Source organism: Mytilus edulis, chromosome 10 (genome assembly GCF_963676685.1).
Source record: "Mytilus edulis chromosome 10, xbMytEdul2.2, whole genome shotgun sequence".
In the NCBI taxonomy this organism is placed as follows: Eukaryota; Metazoa; Mollusca; class Bivalvia; order Mytilida; family Mytilidae; genus Mytilus; species Mytilus edulis.
Genome location: NC_092353.1, coordinates 59,256,805 through 59,282,027, shown reverse-complemented (window position 1 = coordinate 59,282,027; position 25,223 = coordinate 59,256,805). Strand labels below are relative to the sequence as shown.

The following is a 25,223-nucleotide window of genomic DNA, read 5'->3' as shown; positions in this document are numbered from 1 at the left end:
CGTAACATTCGGTGAAACTCAATCGATTTTGTCTAGTCGGACTACGAGCGTGACTATGTCGTGACAGATTCTGATGTATCGGATCAAAATCCTAACAATGTTCAGTGTTTTCTGGACGGTGTCTGTTGGAACGGGAATAATATGGAGAAATTTTCATTGGTGTTTTTCTGCCGATTGAGTCCAGATTGCATCGAGATCTTGTCGATCGGGAACCGTCTTTGCCGAAACCGTTCCTGAACAGTCCCGTTATTAATACGAAATTCGTCAATGATACTCACGTCGGAGTGCCGACAATTGTAGAATACAATACGACTGAGATCCGATAAAGCCGTGTGGTATACGATAGAGCAAACCGTGACAGGATTATGCTCCGACAGAACATGATCATCCCGAGTATGCCGAAAGTTTTCGAACGGATTACTTCCGTCAGCGTTGGTTCACTGTCTGATCTCTGTCGGATAACATTCGGTAGAATCGGGACGCAGTCGTGACAGACTCGATCGAATTTTATCATGCGAAAGATACAAAGCGGATTGAGAACGGGATTATCGGGACAAATTCGATTGGAAACGGTTGAATATTGACGCTTCCTGACTAATAATATCTGATTGTTGTCCTGATTAAAAAATCTTTTTACAAATTTTAATTAAAGTTTGAATTTCCATCACTGGATCTTGATCAGACTTTTAACAAATTTTAATCGGGAATGGTCCTGTCAAGGACGGCAGTAAAAATCGTGAATGTGTGACCCAATCTTAAACAAAACCGATTTAAATGTCAATATTACATTGAACAGGTTGAATATATTGAATGATATTTTCACAAATATTCAGAAAGCACTTACAACTTGAATTGATGATGTTTGACAACGTTATTTTTACCGCAAGATGGAAGCAATGTGTAAAATTTTTACACTTTGTGCCATCGAGAGAATAAATGTAAAACATTTGTTGTTTGTTTGTCTTTTTCATTTTTAGCCATGGCGTTGTCAGTTTGTTTTAGATTTATGAGTTTGACTGTCCCTTTGGTATCTTTCGTCCCTCTTTTATATCTTACATTATGCATTCAAAACCTGGTTCTATAATGATAATGAAGCTTCTTAAGTAATAGGGGTAATCGTTACTCAAACAACCAGAAAGTAATTTACCTTGAAAGGAAGATATATATACATGATTTTCATAGTTTTTTTTTATGTTGTACTGTTTTACCAATTTCAAGGTAGGCGAAGGTTTGGCACATTCTAACATGTTTAACCCCGCCACATCATGTTTTCATACCACATCTCCTTTTTTTTTTTATATGAAACGACAATATCATTATGATTTATGCACACACTGACATGTGTCTCCCTAGATGTGTGATAATCTTTATGAATGATAAATAATTTAATTTTGGATGTAAGGCGTCTTCTGATTGGCTGACGTTAATTTGTTATCACCCATAGACACAATTAAGTCATGTGACCATGACGTCATCAACGGTTTTTTTATGGTTTTCTACGGTTAAAAATGGAATTTAAAATTAAATTATAAGAAATGACTGTAATATTTTTTCTGTCTATTCGAAATAACATAAAAAATGTGGTGCACACTGTTAAATAACCCGCTACGCGCGTTATTCAGTGTGCACCACATTTTTTATGTTAGTTATTCATAGACAGAAAAAATATTACAGTCATTCCTAAACTGCATCACATGTAGCATTATATATTCGTAGCAGGATATGAAATGACTAACTTTTCCATTCATTCAAAAGAATATTTAACGGCTTGCCGACTCAAGATACTTTTAAAAACATTGATAGATAGATACATTATACTGTTTGAGAGAACTAAAACATTCAAAACCGGGTCCTTACGTGATCATGAGAAAACGAACCTCGATTCATTTATATTTTTTGAAAATGGTCAATCAGGAAAAACATTTTTCAATGCTTTAAAAAATGTTTAGATAGTATGCAAAAAACTATGCACATACATCTTGTTAATGAAGCTTTTGTTTTATGTGCATAATAAATTTACTGATTTACGTGTTACAAATTTTTAAAATATTTCACCAGTTTATACTAAAATTTTGATCCAAAAAGGAAGCACAATTAATGCTAAGATTTGATATCGATTGATCTTGATATTTTTTTGCATTTTTTTCTGTATTGAGATCAAATCTGCTCTTTGGTCGGGTTCTTGTCTCTTTAACATATTTCCCATTTACATTCTACATTGCATATGTTTTATTTATAGTTCAGATTAAAAAGTAAGATTGCTGCAATATCCTGCTAACGTACTACTCATAAAGTTTTACAAACGATTAAGATGAATTCCTGCGTCATTGCAAATCTGTTGCATCTAAACCAAGAAATTTTAAGGTTTTGCATTTATGATACTGTTCGGGCTATGGAATTATCATCAATATTCAGAATGTTATCCTAGATATTAATAAACGCTGGTCATGACAGTCCTGTTATTCTTTATTAGTGTTCTCAGCTTTGTTGTGACAACTTTGACATTGTGTTTATATTTGTCCAATAAAACATCTTTGACGATACAATCAAGGAACACATTAGTTTAGAAAGCTGAATAATGCGACCATTCTACAATTATTCCTGATAAAGGGATGGGTTGACCTGCTCAATATAGACAAATTCGCCCTTTCAGTACTAGGATCAGCGTTGTCAAATATATGATATAAGTTAACAAGTTATACCGATCAAGGGCATAAGTTGCATATATTGGATGCATGAGCTGTCTGCTTCTATGCAATTAATTCATTAAAAAATCAAATCAACTATTTCGCAAAAGATTAATTGTATAAAACCTTTATAATATGTTCAGCGAATAAGTGAATGAGACGAATTTCTTCGTCTATTAGTATATAATGAAGAGTCATGTGTTTCTTCAGACAAGTTAAATGTTCCAAAATTTATAAATTCTTAAAGACACATAATACAGTTTTGAATACCAACTTACAAACAAATATTTACAAGAAAACGAAAATAAACAAGTACTGAAAGCCAACAAGGCGAACGGAAACAAATACAGACTTCCGAAAACATGTTGCCTTAAATAATAAATAATAGATCAACGCTCTCCCTTTAACAAAGAGCATTCAAATATCTTATGTTAGCCTTTAAAAGACTTGAATGACCAATTCAGATGATCTTAGCGATATGGATGATACTTATGTGTTGCAAACTCATTTCATTTTAGGGCTTAATTTCATTGGGCGTATTTTCAATGCAAGATCGTCCCGATGCTATTCAGTCCGTTAATGAAAAACGGTTAACGAATTACTGTAACAAATTGACAAACTGTTAAAACTCGTTGATACTAGAAGCATCATTTTCCTTCAATTGTATGGCTACAGAATATTGTGTGTAAATATACGAAGATGTGGTATAAGTCTTTGCGATTTCTTATTTCATAACATAAGTGTATTTTCTCTAAAGTTTAGATAGTTATTATGCGCATTAATGTACAAGCTAAGCGCTTACTATTTTAAGAAATATAATCTGCATGCTGTATCGTATTCATATCGAATATACAGGTCTAGTGTATATTTATTATAAACTTAGTCTTTATACATTCAGAAATGCATTACATTCGCTAGTGTTTCTCATATTTATTAACGCTACTGTATTTTGCTGATTTAAAAGAGAGAGAAAGATACCAGGTGATAGAAAAAATCTGACATGAATAAAAATGAAAAGACAAAAAGACAAATAATAGTTCACACAACTCACCATAGAAACCTAAAGACTAAGCAACAAGAACCCCACCTAAAACTGGGGGTGATATCATGTGCTCCGGAAGGGTAAGCAGATCCTGTATAAAATACGTGATTTATGCGTAATAAATTTTAAGATCATTTATTGTCTAGGTACCGACATTTGTATGACAAGAGAGGGTGCATACTTGGCCAAGGTTCGTGTGATCTTTCAATTGAACGTTTGTATCTACTGTCAACATGCTGTCCAAAGAACTCATAAATTGCTTGACTTATCATAGGTTCTCCAAGATTTTCACTTACTACCCCGTCCATTTCATCTCCCCGATTTTGTAATAATATTTTCCATGAAGGACGTTCTGATTGTGTTCGTATTTTGATGTTTCCCATTTGTGTGCGGTCTGTCCATTTGCTGTGAGTGAAACTTTTTGTATTAGCATTTTTTCCTATATTTTGGTCTTTTGTTGAGCCCATGTTGAAATTTATATCCTCTTGGACATTTTTCATCTCTTGTTGTAATTTCTTGATATTCTCGGCTATGGTTTCTTTGCTGTCATTAATTTTGGCCGTACGACTTTGCTTACCATATACATCTTGATTAAGACGGTCACATGCTTTTAAGTATCCGTCATTGTCTGTTTTGACACGTTCAAGAAAATCTGGATCGTCTACTTTCTGACTCCTTAATTCTATACGTTGAATTAGATCTTTCAACTTTCTGACCCTTTGGCCATTGTTAAGAATCTGCAGTACTTTTGCAAACTGAAGCGCCATATATTTACTAAGACCTGTTAAAACTTCAACTCGGACGTCACTTTCTGTTTCGGAAATAAATAGTATATCAATTGAGTTTGTAATTTCAAAACTCTTCATATCTAAATGCATCAGTGCAGCGGGAGAATACATGATACCTTTCAACCGAAACAGAAGTAATGTCGCTTTTGACCTAGATCTATTTCCCTTTCTAAACGTTACCGATTCTAATAAAGATGAGTTGCCATTTAGACTAAATTTCTTTGTGCTATATGACACCAATTCTGCTGGAAATCCTCGATGATATAGGGTCTGCAAAAGGAAAACATAAGTATGATATACATTGAGTACAGAACAAAACATAACAAGCGTTTGAATGTTTTATATCAAATGAACGCAATTTGAAAATCAGCTTATATATATATGTTCTAATGTTGTACTGTTACACCACTGTCCCATGTCAGCGGAGGTTTGGCGCCTTCAAAACCCCAACCAACATTCTTCATGTGCATGTACAAAGCCAGGAGCTTGTAATTTAGTGGTTGATGTGTTTTGCATTGTTTCATATTTGTTTTTGCTTAATAATTTGTACTGTAATCTACAGTTGGTAATGTATGTGCCATTTAGTCCCTTTTGCAGAGTTGCGTAATTTGCAATCATACCACATATCATGTTTATATATATAATAGGTTTATGTGAAATTTATAATGACCCAGCAGTCAAAATAGTGGAAACTTGGTATTTTCACAAATGTACAACACAACTGTATAAAACATCTAAAACAAACACAGAAATAGATAAATATTTTTTTGGATTTTTCTTTGTGTATAAAAGTCATTTAATAAATTAAACGTTAAATTCAAGCCTATACTGCTTCCTATGTAAAATTCTTCAAATTATTACATTATGAACAGATAATTCAAAACACTACCGTACCCTGACTTGTAATAAAGAAATCAATATAACGTTGAATACACGTAATAGCGCACTGGTTATTGGAGGGTAAGAATTACAAAATAGTACAAATGTACTACTGATCTGATGTTTTTACAAGCAAACATTGCACTTAACTTTAAATTTGTACATTTTATTATCATTCAAAATAAAAAAAAACCAATTTGTTGATTTTTGTTTAACTTACAGAAAAACAAGGTAATGGTTACAAATTCTGATAGTACTTGTCAAGGTAAGGAATTTTAAATAAAGCTTAAAATGATGTGCTTATTTGAATTTATCTTGATTAAGAAAAGGTTTGTATATAAAATGTATATCTAATAGATATAGGAAGATGTGGTGTGAGTGCCAATGAGACAACTCTCCATACAAATAACAATTTAAAAAGTAAACCATTATAGGTTAAAGTACGGCCTTCAACACGGAGCCTTAGCTCACACCGAACAACAAGCTATAAAGGGCCCCAAAATTACTAGTGTAAAATCATTCAAACGGGAAAACCAACGGTCTAATGCATATATTTAGTATACTATCAGTTTACCTTATTTTCATTAGACTGATCTACAAAGAATAAACAAAATATTAGAACAAAGTCCTTCCCAAGCAATTTCAATTAAACACGTAGAGCTTTTGTGAGAAATGATTTTAACTTCTTGCACACCATTAACATGTTTTGATAATTATAATACTTGGATAATAAATCAATGACTAAAGTACATTAAATGAAATTAAGCATGTTTAAGATGCAATTGGTAACTAGAAAATATATATTAATATTACTAAAGGTGATTTGCAAATTACTTTCTATAAAATTTGATGTTCCTCTGTTATAATTGAATGTTATAGAATGTTTATTATTTTACTTAAATTCTATTAAAAAAAGAAGTTTTAAAATGGATTTAGTAGCCGAAATTCACGGTTAAGTTGGTCAAATAGTAATTATCCAGGGGCAAATATACCATTTGTCTTCGTTTGAAAATGTACATAAGATAATAAATTGAACTAAATGCTGTTAACTCTGGCAATGAGTGACCACAAAATTTGATGTAACAGCAATAAAATGACAACAGTTATCCAATTGAAAAAAACCGTGTTTAATTCTAATTCATCCATCAGTGTAAGGCTTTTTCGAAGATCTGCCATAACTTCTCAATTTTTCATGAGATGATTTAGATTTAGTTTAGTTTAGTTAAACAGCCTTATACTATATATACTTAGACCTTTAAAGAATATATCAAGGGTAATTTTATATGCAAATAAGAGAAGTAGAAAATCAAAATTCAAATAATAACCATATGAATAGTATTCTGTGTTAAAAGATGTGTATGTGGCACTTTCTATGCTCCGATTCGTGATTGTTTATTTATTTTGTTTAAATGCAGTTTTATATATACTTTGTTTCACAAAGGTGTTTGCCACATCAATATAATATACATATGCACAAGCTGTTTAATATCAGTATATTTCTGTTCTCTTTTTTTTTAAATACGTACTCTTCAGCGGAGGAAGCAGAAATTTCATAAAGAGGAGGGCACTGCCTGACTAACAGGGGTTTCATCCATGTTCAACTGATTCCCTATATAATCCCACCAAAAAAGGGCGGGTACCCTGGGCCTCCCAATTAATCCGCTTCTGATCTAATCCTACACACTCATTAACTATATATATTTAATAATCTAAAACTCATAATGCGCATGTTTCGTGTACACAAACCATGCAGCTGTTGGAGAATACAATTCCAGAACAAGTACGCGAACTGTTTTGTTTAATGCATCTGTTTCAAAATGAATGTCGTTGATATATCTTTTATAGACGAATACTTTTTGGGTTACTATTTATTATGAAATTTTATATTATGTTACTTACCTTCACTCGAGTAGTTATTTCCTGTATCACTAAACTTGTTGTCTAATCGCGAAGGTTTTTTTGAAGTTGGAAAACTTAAATAATCTATAATCATAGAAAGAAAAAAAAGAAACATAAGCAATAAATCATGCATACACCATAAAGTCTTAAATTGAAATCCACATTATCATTGAAAAACATATATGTATCTTAAAAAGGAAACTCATCCGAAGAGGGAACTATTTAGCACATTCTAGTTATAAGGATATTTAAACTTTGATTTCAAAGACATAACCTTTTACCTAGACAGTGATCGAACAATCATCTCCAACTCTGAAATCAGAGACAATATAAAGTTAAATCCGTTATGGTTCTGACCCTTAAGCTGAATCAAACGAAACTTAACATGTCTTTCTTTGCATACCCTTTTTAGTAAAACGGGGTTGGTTTCCTAATTCAAGATCTGAATACTGGCTGAGCATTCTGTTCTGTGTCTTCTCGTGGTTTTCTGGTCTAGCTATAAATCAGGTACACATAAGATAGCATAATAAAATACATAAAAAAAAAAAAAAATATATATATATATATATAAAGGTATATACGAACAGCGGAATTTGCAATTGCGTCCAGTCTCTGACAATTTAAATATCACCATCAATGTGACTACAAAACTGGATTGTCTTTTGTGAATAAAACGTGAGGATTTAGTATAAATGTTTTACCCTGCTACCTATGGTTACATTTTACTTATTTAATATAATATTCTGTTCAAACATGACAGCAAGTCATATTGATTTTCATTAACTTCTTTTGCATGTATTTTCAATTATCTATCTTTTATCTAAATCATTGAATTTTAATGAACATTTTTTGTCACGATTCGTCAACACTTTTTATCCTAGGAAAACCGATGGAACTAGTTTGTTCATTTTGATATTTAAGGAATGACTGTAATATTTTTTTCTGTCTATGAAGAAATAACATATAAAATTTGATGCACACTGAATAACGCGCGTAGCGGGTTATTTAACAGTGTGCACCACATTTTTTATGTTATTTCGAATAGACAGAACAAATATTACAGTCATTTCTGAATATTTAATTCTAAATTCCATTTTTAACTGTAGAAAAAAACGAAAAAACGTTGGTGACGTCACGGTCACATGATTAAATTATGTCTATTTGCTGATAACAAAATAACGTCAGCCAATCAGAAGACGCGTTACATCAAAAATTAAATTATATCTCGGCAGCATCTTATTTTAACTACTTTTTTTTTGGTTATGAGAGTTTCTTAAGGCAATATGATTGAAGTCCGTTATAAAATAAACACAGTCTATTCCATGCTATTTCTATGTTTTCAAGTTTCATATATAAAAAAACAGTAAAAAAGCATACGATTACTTACATAAGATATTTCCAAACATTACTTTTAACTCAGTTATGTCTTGTGTTTTGGTAAAATGTTTGAGATTACCATTTGATGGTATCGTTATCTCTATTGTCGATTTTCCCTCGCTATCTGAAAAAGAAATAAAGGTTTTGTCCTTATACGAGAAATCATATGTTTAGTAGTTGTTGTTTGTTGGTGGAGTTCATAAGTGTTTCTCGTTTCTCGTTTTTATATAGATTAGACCGTTCGGTTTCCTGTTTAAATGATTCAACAACTGTCTTGTGTGGGGTAGTTTTACGCTAACTGTTCGAGGAGACAAGGCTCTGAGTTGAAGACTGTAATAGATTACTTTTACAAATTGTGACTTGGATAAGAGAGTTGTCTCATTGGCACTCATACCACGTCTTCGTATATCTATTTGTGGTGTTATTTGAAAAGGCTTTTTTATACCTGATTAAAAACAACGTACTATTTATTAAATGCTTCGTTGGATAAAAAATGCCGTAGGGTCTCTCGACAGCATTGTTGTGTGTTTATTAGTTTTTCCCTATATTGCAATTTTGTTAATCAACAATATTTAACCTGTGGATATAAAGATCATGTTTAATCACGTATGTCATATGCCATCCAGCATTTTGAACAATAGTATAAAGAAGGAGGCATATGACTTGTGTGATTTTCATATCAAATATTCATTTTATTGACTTTAAATACAGAACCCTACATAAAAATCGAATTTGCTGCTTTCAACTTACTGTTGCTTATGTTTATGGATTGAACGGAAAAGTCAGACAACATGTTATGGGAAAGACAACATTGTACAATATGAAGATACTATTTTATCATTTTATCTGTTAAAATGTTGGTTTTTTTTAAATATTATAATTCAAAAATGCTTTGAAAATATGTCTTATTTTTTTCGAACTGTCTATGAATTCAGTTTCAAGAGTGTATAGAAAAACAATTCTTTTTATAATTTACGTCCGACCACCAAAAAAAGAACTAACATAATTATCCTGGTTAATTTTGTAGACTCATGAAATCTGTAACAGCAACACTCAATCAAAACTATAAAAAAAAACATACGACTTTCCAAACATTTCTGAGTTGGGTAAAAATTTAGTAAAATTTGAGTAAAGATCAGTAAATACTATTTCCGTATAAAACACATTCGTCCACAAACAGTATGGTATGAATGATGAAACCCGTGAACAGAAATATCAACACATTCTTGGAGGAACCGAGTAAGATGTTAACAATGAAAGAGGCCTGAACTGTAATCGTGTGTTATTGTCATTAATGAAGCGATGGCTACTTGTGATTTTTGTATAGTCGAAAAACAAATTTTGAGTACAAAACTATAAACCTGGATTCTAACGAGATAATAACAAATCCTCGATGCAACAGCTATTTGATGTCTCGCTCTAGATGATATCACCTACCAAATATTCAGCACTTGGGTGCTGACATGAAATATCATAAATATTCAAAATTAACGACATCCATTAATCATCACAAAAACTAAGGGTTGTCTACCAGCTTAATTATTCGTTTAATCGTTTATATTTAGCATTGCCATAAAAGCGGGAGGTTTGGCTAGTCACAAAACCAGGTTCAACTCACCTTTTTTTTCTTAAAGTGTTCTTTACCAAGTCCGGAAAATGGCAATGGTTATATTATAGTTCGTTTCTGAGTGTGTTACATTTTAGTGTTGTGTTTTTGGTGTGTAGTAGTTCATCTCTTATATTTGATGTGTTTCTCTCAGTTTTAGTTTTTAACCCAGATTTGTTTTTTTCTCAATCGATTCATGAATTTCGAACAGCAGTATACTACTGTTGCCTTAATTTAGCGACTTGATGCTTAATTATGTTCAAATGAATTATCGATTTAGAACTTTTTTGATTTTTTAGAAAAACTGATGATTATTGCGTTTAAAATACTGATACAATGTAGCAAATGATTTGCACCAAACTCCGTACAGTGATAGTTTCTGTTCATGAACTATCTGATTTTACTTCATTCATTAGTTTAGAGTGGTATGTGTTTCGGAGCTGGAACTGCTGGGGAGTTTGTATTTGCACATGTATTCTTTTTTGTAATAATTTTTGTTCTTAAGAATCACTATAAGTAACGGTACCTCTACTGACTAAAACATGTAAGATTTCTCCTTCTTGTGTTACTTTAACATCTGGAGGCACATACATAACATTTGTGTGTGAAAAAAATGCAGTCATCTTTTGAAAGAAAGATTGTGGAACAAATGGTTCTGAAAAAGAAAGAGGTAATTAAAAAATCATTTTCAATTTGATACTCTGTCAATTGAACATGCAATGCATAGAGCCATGTTAACTGTATGTCATTCCCTAAGTTATTTCTCTTTTTCTACAATGGATTTTCTAACTACAGGCTCTAAAGAGCCTGTGTCGCTGATCTTGGTCTATGTGAATATTAAACAAAGGAAGCAGATGGATTCATGACAAAATTGTATTTTGGTGATGGTGATGTGTTTGTACGTCTTACTTTACTGAAAATTCTTGCTGCTTACAGTTATCTCTATCTATAATGAACTTGGCCCAGTAGTTTCAGTGGAAAATGTTATTAAAAATTTGCAAATTTTATAAAAATTGTTAAAAATTGACTATAAAGGACAATAACTCCTTAGGGGGTCAATTGACCATTTCAGTCATGTTGACTTATTTGTAAATCTTACTTTGTTGTACATTATTGCTGTTTAAAGTTTATTTCTATCTATAATAATATTCAATATAATAACCCAAAACAGTAAAATTTCCTTAAAATTGCCAATTTAGGGGCAGCAACCCAACAACGGGTTGTCCGATTCATCTAAAACTTTCAGGGCAGATAAATTTTGACCTGATTAACAATTTTACTCCATGTCAGATTTGCTCTAAATGCTTTGGTTTTTGAGTTATAAGCTAAAAACTACACTTTACCCCTATGTTTTATTTTTAGCCATGGCGGCCATCTTGGTTGGATGGCTAGGACACCGGACACAATTTTTAAACTAGATACCCCAAAGATGATTGTGGCCAAATTTGGATTGATTTGGCCCAGTAGTTTCAGAGGAGAAGATTTTTGTAAAAGATTACTAAGATTTACGAAAAATGGTTAAAAATTGACTATAAAGGTCAATAACTCCTAAAGGGGTCAACTGACCATTTCGGTCATGTTAACTTATTTGTAGATCTAACTTTGCTGAACATTATTGCTGTACCAGTTTATCTCTATCTATAATAATATTCAAGATAATAATCAAAAACAGGAAAAATTCCCTAAAATTACCAATTCAGGGGCAGCAACCCAACAACGGGTTGTCGGATTCATCTGAAAATTTGAGGGCAGATACATCTTGACCTGATGAACACTTTTACTCCACGTCAGATTTTCTCTAAATGCTTTGGTTTTTGAGTTATAAGCCAAAAACTGCATTTTACCCCAATGTTCTATTTTTAGCCATGGCGGCCATCTTGGTTGGTTGGCAGGGTCACACCACATATTTTTTAAACTAGATACCACAATGATGATTGTGACCAAGTTTGGTTTAATTTGGCCCAGTAGTTTCAGAGGAGAAGATTTTTGTAAAAGATTACTAAGACCAGTTCATGTTGACTTATTTGTAAATCTAACTTTGCTGAACATTATTGCTGTTTACAGTTTATCTCTATCTATAATAATATTCAAGATAATAATCAAAAACAGGAAAAATTCCCTAAAATTACCAATTCAGGGGCAGCAACCCAACAACGGGTTGTCGGATTCATCTGAAAATTTGAGGGCAGAAAGATCTTGACCTGATAAACAATTTTACCCCGTCAGATTTGCTGTAAATGCTTTGGTTTTTGAGTTATAAGCCAAAAACTGCATTTTACCCCTATGTTCTATTTTTAGCCATGGCGGCCATCTTGGTTAGTTGGCCGGGTCACGCCACACATTTTTAAAACTAGATACCCCAAAGATGATTATGGCCAAGTTTGGATTAATTTGGCCCAGTAGTTTCAGAGGAGAAGATTTTTGTAAAAGTTAACGACGCCGGACGACGCAGGACGACGCCGGACGCCGGACGCCGGACGCCGGACGCAAAGTGATGGGAAAAGCTCACTTGGCCCTTTGGGCCAGGTGAGCTAAAAAGTGTTGTATTTTTTGTATCAATTTATATTACAATTACTACAAGCACTTTTAAAAATAAGAATGTTTACCAAGTACAATATCTTTTCTTTAAAATACAGTAAGGCTTTTAACTAAAAACAAATGGTCACTTTTTAGTAGAAGGTCAAGACATTCCAAAAATTTGGGAGGATTCTGTCTTAATGGTTGTAACATTACTTTAAAAAAAAAAGACATAGATGAACATATAGAAAACATGCATAATCTGTCCGCATATCTACAGCAAATGAAAATTAGAGTTACGTTTAACATAATAAGACTAACAGGTGAGTTATAAAAAACCGTTAGTTAACAAGAAAGAATACATGTACAGAAAAAGAGCATTGATCAAAAGGCTTAAAGTGATGAAGTTCATCAATAACAAAGTCCGAGTTTTTGTAACAAAATTGTTTGAAAGTATAAAGACTTACGCTGAGCATGATGATTTGAGCTTATATCATGTATTTCATTTCTTCTAGGCGTGCCCATTTTCAGGTCTTGTACTGGAACAAAACAACAAATAAAACAAATTAATGTAAAAGATATTCTCCATTTTTTATTTTAAAATGTGTTTGAAGCACAACAGAACATTTTCAAAATGATTACAAAGGTATAAAAAAAAAGATGTGGTACGATTGCAAATGAGACAATTATCCACAAAAGACCAAAATGACACAGACATTAACAACTATAGGTCACGGTACGGCCTTCATCAATGAGCAAAGCCCATACCGCATAGTCAGCTATAAAAGGTAGTCTGTTTGATCGAATGTGTTGTTTTCGACTACTTTAACATGTTCAATTACCTGAATATTATATTCTTTTCGACTGAAACGGTTTATTTAATATCTCCTCATCCTACTACGTATTCTGCATCTGCAAAAGCATGACAAAAATATTTACAGAATATCAGGAAAACACCTATACATTAAGAAGTAGTTTGTTTAATTTAGGAGAGTTATAGCGTTCGAACTTTTCACATAGAAAGAAATTGTTAGACAAAGTGCAGTCGGAACTGATATTACGGAAACGTGTTACAGTATATTCAGTATAATTCTAAAACGAGATAAATGTCAAAAAATAGATATGACTTGTGATGTTGATAAATCAATTGTTTAATTTGTTATTTACGGATATCATATACATACTTTTTTCCATCATTAGAAAAAAAAGGATTCAAAACCATCATCCGGCTTGGTCCACTTTTTACCCCAGTACTCTTATGGCAAAACCACAAGGTAAAACTTGAGCATAAAAAGACTCAGCAACAATTTTGAATAAAGTTGAAAAAAAATATAGTTCGGAGTTCGGAAATGCTTTCTTGACAAAACCGTATCACTAGCAGTGACTTAATTTTCGCTCTTCCTTTCTTTAATAATGAAGCACTACAAACCTAGTTGGATACGTTGGATAACCTATACCTATAGTTGGTTATCTCAACAAGATTGATTTTCTCGCTTGAGCTTGTACGGCAAAAGCGACAAAAGCATCAATGAGATGACCAATGATAATCTGTTTGTCGCTATTTTACCTATAAAGACGTTGTTATTTTCCATTGACAAGGACACGTGTTTCCTTAGTTTCTAGCAATAGTTTTCATATCATTCGACTCCGCTGAGAACGGAAATTATCAGTCAGCAAGATCAAAGGATAAATTCGTAAAACAGTGATAAATCAATATATTTTGACGTCTAAAGTGAAATTTATGTCTATCATGTCATTCGTGTTTTGTATCAGAATAGACAAACAAACTGAGCTAAAAAAAAGTAGAGGAAATTAAAAGATGATGAGTTCACTAACAAAATTTGTGATAATTTATGTGACTGTGGAAGGATATTAATACAGATAATATTACAAATGTATTCTGGTTTCTTTTTCCGTAATTATTTACAAGCAAATATCAGTTTTCGCAATGTGATCTCGATCTTTTATTATAATTTATATATTTTGTCGGTTTTAAAAATATGATAAATATTTTAGAATCTTGTTTGACTTAATAACGAAATCGAAACTATATAATCGTAAACCGTTAAAAACTTCCTTCTGATGTTTTTTTTTTTAAATTTTATCTCGATCTAACAATGCCAACGGATGTGTATTTTAAACATGTGTTGGGTTTCAATTTCCACAATCTATAATGAAATTGATGATGGACATCGGGAACGTGTCAAAGAGACAACTACTCGACCGAAAAGTAAAAAAAAAAAACCAGCCAAAGGCCATCAATGGGTCTTAAATACAGCAAGAAAATTCCTCACCAGAGGCTGAATTCATGCCCCTAAATAAAAAAATGTAAACTAGTTCAGTGAAAACAGACGTGATATTAAACTTCAAAACATATGAATATACTAGAATAAATAAAAAAGAAATATACAAAACTTACAAATGCCAGGGGCTCCTGACTTGGAACAGGCGCAAAAATGCAGCTGGGTAAAAAAAAATTTGGATATTTTAACCCTTCTCCTATACCTCTATGTAGAAAAAAAAAACCACACACATCAATACGCACAGTTCAAATCAGTTTAAACAATCCGAGTTTGATTTTAGGATAGCTAATTAAATAAACTAAGCAAAATGATCATGATAAGAATGGACTACTAGCAGTAACTGATATGACAGCCCAAACCATTGAAAGATAATGTCTTCATCTTTTAAAATAAAACTACACTTCATTTTAAAAATTCACTATTAATAATAATATATTGTATTTGATATAACATACTTACAATTTCAGATTTTTATTTCCTTCAAACAGATAACCGATTCGTAATAAAGATACACATAATTATTAAGAGTTTAATTTCCGTATGAAAATAAAATATTTAATAAAGGGAAGTTATTTTAAATAAAAGTTATTTTTACACTTTATGATTACAAATATGTATATATAGAAATGAACAATTGGAACTGAAAAATACAGTGACAACGATAATACCGGTAATTAATTGTAGATCATACGGAAACATATTCAGAAATGGGGTAAATTCCAATTGACTAAATTGCAAATTTTGAACGATAGCAGATGGCATGGAGTTCAATTGAGCAGACACTATTTTGATGTTCAAAGTTAATCTTTATTTCAGACCAATAATTTTCATAATTGAGAACCCCTTTAAAAGTAATAATATATACGTTCAAGAACTGGCCATCCAGTGAAAATGCGAGGACTTAAATTACTGGAGTTAGATTTAATCAAACTGAAATCATAGATAAGAAAGGATTTGGAATATTGACGACATGAAATGCTCCTCTGCAAACGAAGACATCACAATATCTAGAGTTAAAGGGCAATAACTCTTCAATATAAGCACACATTGCTTTGAGTCCACACTGTAAAAAAACAAAAGATGGCGCGAACATAAGATTTGATAGAAGTGTTAACGTTAGGCTTGATGATATATATATCTGCAAGATAGGAATAACAGTCTCCGGGACAAGTTTGCAATTCCGCTGAGTGCAAAAGTTGTCACCTTAATTTTTGGAGTTAAGTCAAATTGAAGTTGATAACTTGGTTGGTATTGGTTCCCTGATATTTGTCCTAAAAATTTTTGGCTCTAGCACCACTGTTGAAAAAGTTATGCCCCTTTTTTCAACAATTTCCTCAGAGGAAAAGTAATTTTCCTCAAGGGAAATCAAATTTCCCTAAAGGAAAAAGATTTTTCCTCAAGGGAAATTGTTTTTTCCTCAAGGGAAAAAGATTTCCCTTAGGGAATTTGCTGCATAAATATTTCCTTTGAGGAAATTCTATTTCCTTAGAGGAAATTCTATTTCCTTTGAGGAAATTCTTTTTCCTGTGAGGAAATTTGTAGCTTCAAATTTTCCTTGGAGGAAATACTTTTTCCTGTGAGGAAATTTTTGACAAACACTTTTCCTTAAGGGAAAATTCAAGACAACAAATTTCCTCCAAGGAAATCATTGTTCTTCAAATTTCCTCTAAGGAAATTTCTGAACATCAAATTTCCCTAAAGGAAATGTTTTCCCTTATTTTTACTAGTTAAACATTTCTTCACTATACCATGTATACAAACAGTGTGAATATAATTTTACAAGACTGAATAATTGATACAAATGATATTTAAAACTTTAATAAATGTTTGACTCAACATTTTAATGACATTGAAAATTCATACAGTCTGACTGTTTAAGTCTAGGTATGACAGGTATTGTTCATACTTTTTATATAACTTTAACTTTGATTTATAAAAAAAATTTGTAGCAAAGGATTCTGTTTTCTTTGTAATTGTTTCAATCCAACACATTAATAAGCAACCAATTTGAATGTCATACAATTTGTGGTGTTCTAAAGAATTTATTTATATTTGCAGATTAAATAATAAAATAAACACGTCTTTTCCTGTTATTTTAAATTGAAATTTTCTTCTGTTTCAGCTTGTGTACAGTTATTCAATCCACTAGTAAGAATTCAGTGAATACATTATTCCATTCACTAAACATTTTTAAAAATTGTTCTTCAATGATCTTCTTCCATATATATATTTGATATGAGGGAGCGATGTAAATGTGTGGATAAAACTGGTGTTCCTTTTTTCAACATCAAAATAGTATTTTTTCTGCATTTCTCCTTTCTAACGACTAATATATATAATATGTTGTTGCTTTCATACAATAGTGTTTTTGTGTATCTATGATAGAACTCCATTTTGTTTATGGCCATTATCATGTGATTATGATGAAATTTCCTATTTCTTTTTTGCAGGAAAGCACACATTCCAGTTCAAATTAATCCAATTGCGCACTATGTAGATACATTTCAACTTTAAGTTTCCTCTTCAGTAATGACCTATTGATCATGAAAACCAAGATCTCTGATCACCTATAAATACACAAAATAAAAAAATAGAGAGAAACAGCAATAAAAGTTTATTTTGTCATGTTTATTAACATTTTAAATATATTTCCTTTCTTACTTGTGAATGCTTTTGTCTATAGTTCTTATATTAGTTGATTTTGTGCATTTATCAATCTTTTAAGTTGAGGCAGTTTGTTCTTTATATTATATATATATGTTGAGCTGTTAAACCACTGTCTAAAGTAAGGGTAGGGTTGAGTGCTCATAAACCTGTTTTTTATTACATGCATTAGTTTTTATGGATTTTTAACTTAACCTGTCAGTTACTGTGAGTACTTAACTTTGTGTCTTTTCAATTAAGGGTAATGTATAAATTTCTTGCTTACTGTCAACCAACTAATTTTCGTGAGCGATTTATTTTCACAAGCAATTTATTTTCGCATTTAGAAATATAACATGCATATAAATTGTCGGGACTGTTTTGCATATATGTATCTTTCCTTATTCATTTATTAAAATACATTAACTAAAATTGAAAACCGCAAAAAAAAAAATAGCTGTGATGTAGACTAGAAAGTATAAAACACAAAATAAAGTAATCGCGAAAATTTAGTTGGTTTACAGTAGTCCAGTCTGTGTTTGCAGGAAATTTAAATCATTGGTTGTCTGGTGGAGGGTTGTCTTAATGGCAATCATGCCACATCTTATATTTAATATAACCTTGCCATATTCCTATTGTGCCTGTCCAAAGTTTAGAGCCTGTAGTTTTTGTCAGTTTAGTCTGACACTAAAATTTAGTGGTTGTTGTTGTTGTTTCATACTGGTCATATTTATTTTTTTGTAATTTATTTTGTTATAAACTAGGCAATTAGTTTTACAGTTTTGATTGTTTCAATTTTTCATCTGAGGGTCTTTTATAGCTGCCTACTTTGACTATAGGGTACGGATTTTCACATTATTGAAGGTCGTCACAGGCCTACAATTGCTTTCTTTAAGCCATGATCAGTAGTTTTCATATTTAATATACCACATCTTTTAATTTTTATAGTAATCATGATAACTGTCTTTCAAGTTCAATAACTTTTTTAAAAATAAAAGTGGCCTTACCATTTAGGTTTAGTTGGCTTGTGCAAATTTTAAATTGCCTATCATTTCTGCTGTTTATAATTCTTAATTCTTCTATAGTTCTTGTCCTATACATAAAAGAGTAAAAGTTAGTATTGAATGACATCTTGCATCAATGTTTTTTTGCTGTTTAATGTACATGATGTATATTAATGTGTGTTTAATAAAAATCTGTACCATGAGTGCTTGATAAGCTTGTTGCCCTTTTAGTTGGTCTTTATGCTATAAATGAATTTTAATGATCAACTAGAAAAACTATGAGCACTGCACAAATAAGACCCCCCTCCAAATAAAACAAGAGTGCACACGCTGAAATGTCTCGCCTTCTTTACTAATCATTGATATTATGTTGATAGTCCTAAGTATAAAGCCTTATTAAAAACTGTCACATAAACTTAACATTAACCAAGATAACTAAACAAAGACCAATGAACCATGAAAATGAGGTCAAGGTCAGATGAACCATGCCAGGCAGACATGTACAGCTTACAAGCTTCCATACAACAAATATAGTTGACATATTACTTATAGTTTAAGAAAAATAGACCAAAACACAAAAACTTAACACTGAGCAATGAACCGTGAAAATGAGGTTGAGGTCAAATAAAACCTGCGCGACTGACATATAGATCATAAAATATTTCCATACACCAAATATAGTTGACCTATGGCATATAGTATTAGATAAAAAGACCAAAACTCAAAAACTTAACTTTGACCACTCAACCATGAAAATAAGGTCAAGGTCAGATGACATTTGCCCGCTAGACATGTACACCTTACAATCATTCCATACAACAAATATAGTAGATCTATTGCATAAAGTATGAGCAAAAAGACCAAAACACAAAAACTTAACTATAACCACTGAACCATGAAAATGAGGTCAAGGTCAGATGACACCTGCCAGTTGTACATGTACACCTTACAGTCCTTCCATACACCGAATATACTAGACCTATTGCTTATAGTATCTGAGATATGGACTTGACCACCAAAACTTAACCTTGTTCACTGATCCATGAAATGAGGTCGAGGTCAAGTGAAAACTGTCTGACGGGCATGAGGACCTTGCAAGGTATGCACATACCAAATATAATTATCCTATTACTTATAATAAGAGAGAATTCAACATTACAAAAAATCTGAACTTTTTTTTCTAGTGGTCACTGAACCATTAAAATGAGGTCAAGGACATTTGACATGTGACTGACGGAAACTTTGTAACATGAGGCATGTATATATACAAAGTATGAAGCATCCAGGTCTTCCACCTTCTAAAATATAAAGCTTTTAAAAAGTTAGCTAACGCCGCCGCCGTAGCCGCCGCCGCCGGATCACTATCCCTATGTCGAGCTTTCTGCAACAAAAGTTGCAGGCTCGACAAAAAAAGGATATGCACACACAGTGGTATTCATTGACATAAACATGAAGATAATTTGGCTCAATTTAGAGATATCTCAAGTGACTTTAAGTTTAAGGCTGTGATGTTTTAACAAATACATTTCTAAAACCTTCCAAAGTTTGAAAATGGACAGATTTTAAATAACTTTCCAACAACTAAAGTTCCTTAACTCTGCATCTTATACAAAAATATACATGATAAATAGGGGATGATACTCCAGCTTGCATATTCTTCAAAGTTTTAAAGGAACATAACTGAAGAACTGTAAAAGTGTTACTATGAAAATTTGAAATTAATCTGATTTTGTGGTAAAAAGTATTGTTTTAAAGTTTAATAAAATTTGGTTGAGGTAAACTTAAGTTAGAGGCTGGAAACGAAAAATTTATAATTTTTCCGTTTTTAAAGAACATAACTCTGGAATAGTAAAAGACACTACCAAAATTCAAACTTAATCTGTATTTTGTGGTGATAAGCATTGTGTATAAGTTTCATAACATTTGGTTGAGACAAACTAAAGTGTAGAGAACGGGAAACCAAAAATTCAGCATTTTTTTCCCATTTGTAAAGGGGCATAACTCTAGTACAGTAACACTGACATCACCAAAATTCAAACTTGATCTGAGTATTGTGATAACAAGCTTTTGTAAAAGTTTAATTAAATTTGGTTGAGGCAAACTAAAGTACTGTAAGAGAACAAAAAACAACTTTTGGACAGACGGACAGAAGATCAAGTGTTAAACTTAATGCCCCCTCCACTATGGGTCATGAAAATGAAAAGGGAGTTTATGTCAAGATATAAAAACAATTCACCAAAGTTTCATAAAAATTGGTGAAAGCATTCTTGAGACTATCCAAATTCCAATAGTACAATGACATAAATCAGAATTTTTTAAAATTGAAAGGAAAATTATCATGATTAATTTATGTTATACAAAAATAATTCACCAAGTTTCATGAAAATTGCTCAAATATAAAAAAAGAAGATGTACGTGGTATGATTGCCAATGAGACAACTATCCACAAAAGACCAAAATGACACAGACATTAACAAATATAGATCACCGTACGGCCTTCAACAATGAGCAAAGCCAATACCGCATAGTCAGCTATAATAGGCCCTGATAAGACAATGTAAAACAATTCAAACGAGAAAACTAACGGCCTTATATGTAAAAAAATATATTTTGTAAATACTTGATTAAAATGTTGTCATAAATAGCATGTGTTAATTGTGCGAGTATAATCATGACAATCATGCACAAGATTGACTTTTAAAAGCCTATATATATTGAAATTTTCTGAAAATATAGCATGCATTTATTAATATGACCAATTTTCAGAAATGCACCAAGATGCGAGATGATTTATATAATTGTAATTTCAGGAATTTACAGTAAAGGCTTTTAACCCCACTGCATTTTGCACTTTTCCCAAGTCAGGGGCCAGAAGTTATGGCCTTTGTGACCTTTGTATGATTTTTATTTTAGTTTCTTTTTTTTACATTGTGGAGTTTAGTATCACGTCCATTATCACTCAACTAGTATACATTTTTGTTTAATGGCAAGCTAAAGCATGCCTCACAGGCACAGATCCAGGGGGGGTCCGAGGGTGGGAACCTTTTTTTTTTTGGACGATCAATGCATTTGAATGGGGACATGTAGTTGGAACCCCCCCCCCCCCCATTTGTCCTGGGTTAGGAACCCCTCCTATAAATGGCTGGATCCACCATAGCCTCAGGTTGTGGGATTTTCTCGTTGCATTGACGACCCATTGGTGACCTTTGGCCGTTATCTGCTCTTTGATCAGGTTGTTAACCATGTTAACTCTTTGACACATAATAAGTCATTCCCCATTTTCAATTTTATTTTCAGTTCTATAATAAATGTTAGACTTCTTGTTGATTTGGTTTCACATTTCGGCTTCGTTGGAGGAAAGCGTCCCAGAAATAAAATAGGCCTTGCAAGACGTCATAATTATTTGGACTAGGTTTTCACCACCATCAACATTGTATTAAGTACAAAGAAGGGCTGCTAGATATGTCACTAACCGACACAGAAACACCTCAAGCGTTAGTGACATGCTAGATCATTTAAAATGGAGAGACCTGGCACACAGAAGAACCGATGCACGCCTGGTCATGTTCTATAAATTTTCATATCACCTCATTGCTATCACAAAAACAGACAGATTAATTCAACCGCTCAGACAGTCCAGGAACATGCACACACTCTCATACCAAATTCCATCCTGCCGAACACAAATAAGACAACAATCATTTTTCCCACGCACAATTAAAATCTGGAACAGCCTTCCCCCGAGCATTGTGATGAGCGGCTCTATAGAGTCGTTCAAAGTAGCCGTCTCAAACTACACCTACAGCCCGTAAATTTATCATGTGTAAATAGTTTTATCTTAATATTTAAAAATAATAAATTAAAAATATGCACTTACCACTATGTAAAATTTTTTTGTTTTGTTTTGTTTTTTTGTTTACTATCACAAATTTGTTATATTTCACTGTATATATATCTTCACAAAGCAATGCGCAGTACAAGTGACGTAAACTTCAACGTGTTGAAGGCGGTCATTATATAGTAGAAAAAAAAATAGAAATAGAAATTAAAGAGTGTCGCACTGGGGAAGAAACGAGTTTGGCGCGTTAACAAAAATATAATTGTCTGTGCTGACAGGTTAGTATATGTGTGCATACCAATATTTAAATTTTCTAAGCCTTCTTTTTGGATATTTTGTCCATTTCTTGGTAAAATACTGATCAGACCTCGAGTGCTGTTGTTTTACAAAAACGATCAAGTAATGTAGGGGAAAGAAACTAACTTAAAAGACCAAAATAAGCCACAACTAATGGGGGTCTCATTGGGGGTTCTGTTCACGGATCCCGCTTAGTTACTTAGATTCCCGCATCCCGCTTACACTATGTAAGTAAGCAATTCTGATATTTTTGTAATTTCCCGTGTCCCGCTAAACTTCATTTTCCGTTTTCACGGCACAATAATTTGACTTTCATGTGTCACGCTTACAAAAAATCCGCCTCGACAATCCCGCGTCCCGCTCAAACACCCATAATAGGTACAAAAATAGTTTACTATGCAGTCAGTAGCCAAATACACATGTATATGTTATACGTTTAGACGACCTTAGACTCATTTCACAGAAAAATCGAAAATACTCATTAGTAATGAACATTTTAGATCACTTAACATTTAGATTTTATAACTTTAAAATTTACGACCATATAGATTTAAGATCATTTAATCGAAAGATGATAATTTGTCAATGAGCATCTGTAACTCGGTATTGCATTTTTTTTTTTGGCACGCGTCAAGAAACAGTTAAAAGTGCCGCCGATCTGACAGAGCTTTGAAGAGCCTATTTTCGGGTCCGTAGAAATACCGCAAAGGACCTCCTTAGTGCACTGAGAACAAAAACGTGCACTATGGTCCTGATTGAATGATACAACGGTCACAAAGGACATGGCATATAGAATTATACTTTGAAAAATTTCATAAATTCAAATTTTATAATCATATCTTTAGTAATTAGAAAGTTATTTAATGTTTTAACGACACGCGCCTCAATCAATTGATTGTCATCTGTGTAATCGATTGAAATTCATGTTCGCTCAACCTTGACCCGTTTATAATCCACTTGTAAACTGATTAAACATGTATATCACGGCCGACACTCGGCTAACCGAGAGATTGGTCGGTTAATCTATATTTGAGTATGCGGCTATATGGGCGGTTGGTCTGTTAATCAGTCGGGTTGGTTAAATACGTCTGTTAATAGTAAAACGCACAATTTAATGTTAAACTCTTTTAAATATGCAGATATTTGGCATATTATGAGAACCAAATCAAAAAAAGAAAAGTGTCTGACAAAATTATATCTATCATAGAACATTTTCCACCTGTAAAAACATTTCAGTCTGTGAAGTTTTCAGTATAACTAAAAGGCGCCGCGCAAGTATGAAGTAGTTATGCCGCGAGAAAGGAATAAAGACCATTCACAATGTGTCTTACATTGGTTTTTCTCTTTTATAATTAAATAAAAAAAAAAACCTTTCAAATATAGAGTTCATAAGAACCAAATATTCCCTGTGGACACCTCCCCCTTTTATTTGTGCTCTCTATTTTAAACCCTCGACATAGGCTTTCGAATCTAATTAAAATTAAAACCTTGCTTTCTAACCAATCTATTCATGTACCGGACCGGCAACTTTCTTTATTTAATACGAAAATCTACAGTGCCATTATACACATGCATTTTGTTTGCTTGGAGTCCCCGCTCGAAAAGAAAGAAATAGCCCAACTCCAAGATACTATATTCCTGCATCACGTGATTTTTACCACGTCGATCTTACATTTGAATAAATACCGAATATGGAAAGTGAAACTACAATTCAAAACATAAAGTCCGAAGGCACAAATAAGAAAAAGAAAGGGGTTTTTTTTTGGCAAAGGGTGCCGGTAAATTCTCTCGGTGTTCAAAATATACCTGAAATATTTGCTACTGCCCCTTTTCTGTTCTATGAATTCTAACCCTGAGTTTTCTATCTGTTACTCCATGCCAAGAAATCCTCGCTAAAAATTCTGGTCGATCTCTTACGGCAGTCATTAGTAACTAAAGATTTGATTTCCTTTAAGAAATTAATTCATGGCCTTCATTTACGTGTCGCTTAGAACACGGCCATATACCAAATGGTCAATATTAATCATCCATGTAATTTGCTCTATGGGGTGTTTGCAGAATTTCAACAGAGGCAATTTCTTGGCATGTTATGCGCATAGCAATTTTTTCAATAAAAGGCGATAAAAACAATTTAGATGTCATTTAAAGAACACAAAATAGTACTTTGGTTCTAAAAAATAAATTAACATTAGTAAATATTTCATAATTATAATATAACGTAAATAATACCACGATTTAGTGAAAATTATGGGAATAAAGTCTGTGAATGGGTTGGACAATTAAAATTGTGTCAGTTAAGCGTTATTTAGCCACGACAATAGTTTTGCTACCTTTATATTTTCC

At 32.4% G+C, this 25,223-nt stretch overlaps 1 protein-coding gene and 1 long non-coding RNA gene across 2 annotated transcripts; both read right to left on the bottom strand.

Moving 5' to 3' along the window:
• Window positions 1-3,848: 3,848 nt before the first annotated feature.
• LOC139491567 (uncharacterized) lies at window positions 3,849-14,000 on the bottom strand. Its single transcript, XM_071279322.1, has 8 exons — window positions 13,638-14,000; window positions 13,263-13,334; window positions 10,805-10,933; window positions 8,683-8,796; window positions 7,699-7,791; window positions 7,296-7,379; window positions 5,971-5,990; window positions 3,849-4,787 (listed from the first exon to the last, which is right to left on the bottom strand). The coding sequence occupies exons 2-8, from the start codon at window positions 13,318-13,320 to the stop codon at window positions 3,861-3,863; spliced, it is 1,425 nt and encodes a 474-aa protein (XP_071135423.1). The 5' UTR covers window positions 13,321-13,334; window positions 13,638-14,000; the 3' UTR covers window positions 3,849-3,860.
• A 3,144-nt stretch (window positions 14,001-17,144) lies between these two features.
• On the bottom strand, window positions 17,145-24,228 carry LOC139491566 (uncharacterized). Its single transcript, XR_011656576.1, has 3 exons — window positions 22,882-24,228; window positions 18,749-18,834; window positions 17,145-17,665 (listed from the first exon to the last, which is right to left on the bottom strand). It is a non-coding gene; the product is annotated as an uncharacterized lncRNA (long non-coding RNA).
• Between the last annotated feature and the right edge of the window lie 995 nt (window positions 24,229-25,223).